General features: G+C 34.3%; 1 protein-coding gene across 1 annotated transcript; it reads left to right on the top strand.

Moving 5' to 3' along the window:
* The first annotated feature begins 1,632 nt into the window (after positions 1 to 1,632).
* LOC130726324 (cytochrome c oxidase assembly protein COX11, mitochondrial) lies at positions 1,633 to 5,049 on the top strand. The gene is made up of 8 exons (XM_057577574.1): positions 1,633 to 1,788; positions 2,355 to 2,481; positions 2,801 to 3,161; positions 3,261 to 3,313; positions 3,743 to 3,815; positions 4,087 to 4,191; positions 4,492 to 4,572; positions 4,649 to 5,049. Exons 2-8 carry the CDS (start codon positions 2,402 to 2,404, stop codon positions 4,748 to 4,750), a joined length of 855 nt encoding a protein of 284 aa, XP_057433557.1. The 5' UTR covers positions 1,633 to 1,788; positions 2,355 to 2,401; the 3' UTR covers positions 4,751 to 5,049.
* Positions 5,050 to 5,413: the final 364 nt, after the last annotated feature.

The raw sequence follows: 5,413 nt of genomic DNA, 5'->3' as shown, positions 1-5,413 counted from the left end.
TGTTAGTCGTTAATTGTTAGTAAATTAATTCATTCGCTCGGGTTTAAACCCTGACCCTTCACCCTTTAATACCCTTCATTTCCCTTAGCTCACCAAGTGAGCTACCCATCTCACCCCCTTCAAATCACGTCTTAAACATATTAACGAATATGTATAGCCCAAATAGATAATATAATTGCAAATTAATTTATCTGCTAACCAAATATTCGAAATACTAGGTGACGAGAAGACAAAACTAGAGTTTCTTGTAGCTCTCGGGTCAAAGAAGAAGTCATTTCTTCACCGCATCTCATTGATCCTAGATCAATCACCTCCGGTATCGACTACATAGCCTCCTCCACAAGACAAACCATAGATCACTTGATGATCCATATTCCTCGTTTAATGGTGTTAAGCGCTCAAACAATAATTACCAAACAAGCAAGAGGTTAACTCAACAATTCAAATCACACAAGAGATAGACATGCTTATTGAATTACAATTCAAAATATGATAAGATATGATAATTGATTTCAAAATAAGACGACAACAAAGATAATAACATTATCAGCAATTTCAAACAAGATAACAAACTAGATATAATATTATCATCAAGCTATACATGCTCAAATTAGTCATACCACAATATCGTAACTCATAGACACCTCTCCAACAAGTTTAGAGTAAAAAATCATGTTATGAGAAACTCAACCCACCTCAACTTTTCAGTGCGCATAATACTTATTTAAAATGCTTCAAACTTGCCCAAAACAACACCAACTGCAAGATTAATCTCATAGGAAAATATCAGCCAACAAGTTATAAGGCAAAGCAAATCTTATACACAACTATATGATCACCCAAACATGCCATATTCATAGAAAAATATATAAAAAGAAAAGTGATTAAAACATACCAAAACTTCATCCAAACAACATCAAACTATAACACTTTCATCTCAAATACATGCAGCAGGTTATAAGGTACACATGACTCGAAAAAGATACTCTAGGACCAAGTTACCCTTACCTCCTCAAGTAGTAATGCATACACTTGCCAACCTCGTTGCTTGAAAAAGAATAAAGAAAAACTTGAACTCTTTATGGAGATAGATATGGGGTTTCGACCAAGAGAAAAAGAAAAGAAAAGGTGTTTGAGGGTTGATGATTCATTAAGTGTGTTTAGGTGAGGGTAGAAACAGCTCAGGTGAATGAGTTTTCCCTCAACTAAAGGTCTCTCTTTATAGCAAACCACTCATTTCCCAACTACTACTCGAATAATCTCTTCTTGATAGGATAGTTATTTTGGTTTTTCTTAATAGAACATCTTAGGGTAAAATTCTTCATCGTTTCCAAAAGATTACATGAACTTTGAATTATAAGATGTAATTTTATCTCTAGCTCGTTACATTTAAAATTATAGATTTAATTATATGCATGAAGATAATGGAATCCAAAATCAATATAGGGGAAGAAACAACTTATTTGCTCTAAGATGAGATCAAAGTTTTCTCATTAGAAATAGATAACTAACTCACTCAGGGAGCGTGTGATCAATATTTATTGTGACAAATGAAATCATCAAATCGTTTGTTTTTCAATGAAGAAAAAAAAATAATATATTAATCTATTAAATTCTATATATTTCTATACATATCTATATATGTATCGACATTGATATCGATATGAAACAAACAAAAATACTGAAATTACAATTCGAAGTCTGGAGCTTTTCCACTGCTATAGCTTCATAGCTCATGATGCTCAGAACACAACGTGATTGGGTTTGACAAACGCTTTAGCAATTGTGGTACAACACTCTTCCATTCTTCCATTTCCATGATTTTACAATTTTCCCCCAAAATTCATCTTTTATCTCGGTGCTCGATTGTTATGTTTACTATGTGATCTGGGTGTGGTTTTGATTTTGCATATGTGGGGATTGTGGTTCTATCTGCAGCAAACCAATTTTTTGTAATGCCCTTAAGCTGTTCGATGAAATGCCTCATCGAAGTGGCATATTTTCGATTAGCTAGGCCCTTCAAATGCTTAAACCCTTTCTATATTTTTTATTATATTCAAGGTTAAGCATTCTTTCCTATGGATTTTTGTGTTTGGTTGAGCTAGCATGCTTCTTTTGAATTACCTGTTGAATCACTGCTCGCGAATATATTTTGAAAGCATGATTCTTGGTTAGTTTCTGTAGGTAGTTTGATGGTTTTTCAACCCCCTCCTCCTTCTGTATGTACATTGGTGATATTTGACTGATACTTGACCCATTTTGTGAAGTAATATTATTGGTATAAGGACAGGGGTCGAAGCTTAGTTACACGAAAACACTGTTTCGCAGTTCTCACTTGTTTTCTTTTCTCGCAGGTTGCACTGAATGCTCTGTAATTTCTGGGAAATTGGTCTCACTAAACATGATATGGTCAAGGCTAAGTAGGAGAACCCATCTCCCGTTATATGTTAGGGGTTTGCAAAATGCCTTTCCTGAATCTAGGTAATTTGATGCTATGTTCTTTCATAAGTTTTTGTTATCGTTTCATTAGTAGATTATGGATGAATGCTCTTACCAGGAATGCTCTGAAGTGTATTTTATTAAAAGTGAAACTTTTGCTTTAGTACTCTTACTCTTACAAACTTCTCAAATTCTCTCTAGTTTAATGATCTGTTCAAGTTGGAAAGATAGATATATGTGCCGAGATGCCTTTTGACCTCTAGAAAGTCAAACTTCCAGAAGAAATTATGAAGGAAATCAGTTTCAACTTTCAACCCTAATGAGTTTTTTTGTTTTGTTAATAATTTTGTTGTTATTTCAGGTTCCTATCTATTGTTCCTGAAGGACCAACTTACAAATTCATTAATTCTACTACTGGATACCAGCATTATTTCACATGTAATATACATATATCAAAGATAAAGCAGGAATTGAGTACAAAGTCATTCCATCAGTGTTACCGCTCTTTAGCTTTTTCTTCACGGAATGTTGGAAGGTCATGTTCCATGCCTGGTTTTCGACACTTCTCATCTCATGCATCCAAAGAGCAGAAATCACAAAAGATGCTTTTATATCTCACAGGCTTGGTTTTTGTGATGGTTGGATGCACATATGCTGCAGTTCCCCTTTACAGAAGATTTTGCCAAGCAACTGGCTATGGAGGAACTGTTACCCGGCGTGAGGTGTGGTTTAGTTTGTTTTCAATGGTTTTGATTTTCTCGTTAAATTGATTGGTAACTTTACTTTTTATTTCTTGATTGTGAAATTTTACATTTTTATAGACTGTTGAAGAAAAGATTGCACGGCATGATAGCAATGAAACAGTGACCAAAAGGTGTTACTTTTACTTCTTAAATGTCACATTTTACCAGTGGTTCTGATAGGATTTGTTTTCAGTTTTATGAATGCATGGTTATTAGAAGCAGTTCAATTTTTAACATTGTGGTTCGAAGTGTTTGAGCTGCTCTCTGTATTCCTATTTTTTAATTTTACTACTATAGGATGGATAACATACAAATATATGTAATCAGCTTCATGCTTTTGGTAGTTGGAGAAAACTTGACTGCATAAAACTTGTGTATTCTGAAACTGTCAATAATAGTTGTAATCAGCGTTTGGTATGTCAAGGGACAATTTAGGAATGATTCTATAAGAGATGCTTACAACAAGACATTGTTGATAAAACATCAATTAGAGTGTACTGTTTTAGAAGCTAGCTTTTTCCAGTTGTAATGGGTTGATGAGTTACCATTTTTTTTTTCAGGGAAATTGTGGTACAGTTCAACGCTGATATTGCTGATGGCATGCCATGGAAGTTTGTTCCTACACAGAGAGAGGTTTTTCTTTATTGAATATGCTGGACCTTACAGCAAATATGCTGCATTTCCATCACAAAAATAATATACAACTACATGTGAAATCTTTTTTTAATTGTACATGCAGTTTGCACTTGCACCTTTGACTATATTTGAACCCTTTTGTTGGTCTGCAAAGTTTTCATCTGTCATTCAAAAAGTTGGATATTGCATACACCCCTTGGCACCCAAGGGGAAAACAAAGAAATAAAAAGTAAGAACCGTAATGTTGCATTATTCATTTACTTTACAGGTTAGGGTCAAGCCCGGAGAAAGTGCCCTTGCATTTTATACTGCTGAAAACAAAAGTTCTACTCCGATAACTGGTGTGTCTACATATAATGTCACTCCCATGAAGGTACTGACTGCTGATGAATTCTCTATTATATTGCTTGACAAAAGTTGCCCTCAAACTCTTCACCGGTCTATCTACAATAACAACCTGCGATGTTTGAAAGTTTATACTACAAAACACCACTTGATTAAAACCCCATCTTTTGGTTAAGAATTTAATATCATATTTTAAGATTGCTTGTTGGAAGTCTTTGAGGTCTCTTTTCTGCTGACACTTGAAAGAGTTTTTTTTTCTCGTTTTTTCCCAATTCTCCCAAAGTACCTATTTTATAAAAATGTCCAAATCATATATATTCTTTTACAGGCTGCAATATACTTCAACAAAATACAATGCTTCTGCTTTGAGGAGCAGCGACTGCTTCCTGGAGAGCAGATTGACATGCCTGTAAGTGGCTTTCAAACTGAATTACGTTGTGAGCATACTGTACATGCATCTAAACAGTGTGTTGCTTGTACTGTAGGTATTCTTTTATATTGACCCAGAAATTGAGACAGATCCTAGAATGGATGGTATCAATAACATAATATTATCATATACTTTCTTCAAGGTTTCTGAAGAGTAAGACCAAATTAAATGTTCACTTGAGATTGAAGTGACAAGGTCCCTCTGTTTCAAAGCGTATTAGATGCCTAGCACATCCTTGAAGCTCAAGTTGTGTGACACTTGATTTTATGACTGATGAAGGACTACAATTCATTTTTCTAATTTGTTTCACCCAACATTCTAAGTAAAGACAAGGTTACTTATCCTGTATGTATGCCTCGTTTTTGGCTGTTTCCAGCATATTCCTATAAAACAATTGTGATTAGCTTGTTGAATTTAATAATATCATGAACACAATTATTTGTCATTAATAATCAATTATAGGATCATAGTTATATGATGTTTGGACACCAATCTCATTAAGAGAAACTGATGATGACATACATCTTATGTCCATTAATCTTTACGTGATATTGTATACTTTTGATCTACTTGAATGTCTTAGTTTTGTAAGATAAGATCTTCTTCCCCTCGTTAAGATGTTGATATTCCTAATCAAACTTTGCAACTCCTAATGTTATTGTCCGCTTCAGACTCCAAAGATTCACTTGTCTGTTTTAATTTTTAAATTGTGTTGCCTCATTTTCATAAAAGCTTGTCGTAACCTTTTATGCTTGTGGATCTGACAACCACGTCATCCTGGTATGTTGCCCCAACATTCTTTAGTCCAATCAGCATAACC

This window comes from Lotus japonicus, chromosome 6, assembly GCF_012489685.1.
Source record: "Lotus japonicus ecotype B-129 chromosome 6, LjGifu_v1.2".
Classification (NCBI taxonomy): Eukaryota; Viridiplantae; Streptophyta; class Magnoliopsida; order Fabales; family Fabaceae; genus Lotus; species Lotus japonicus.
The sequence above is the reverse complement of the archived record's forward strand: the minus strand, read 5'-3'. Positions and strand labels throughout refer to the sequence as shown.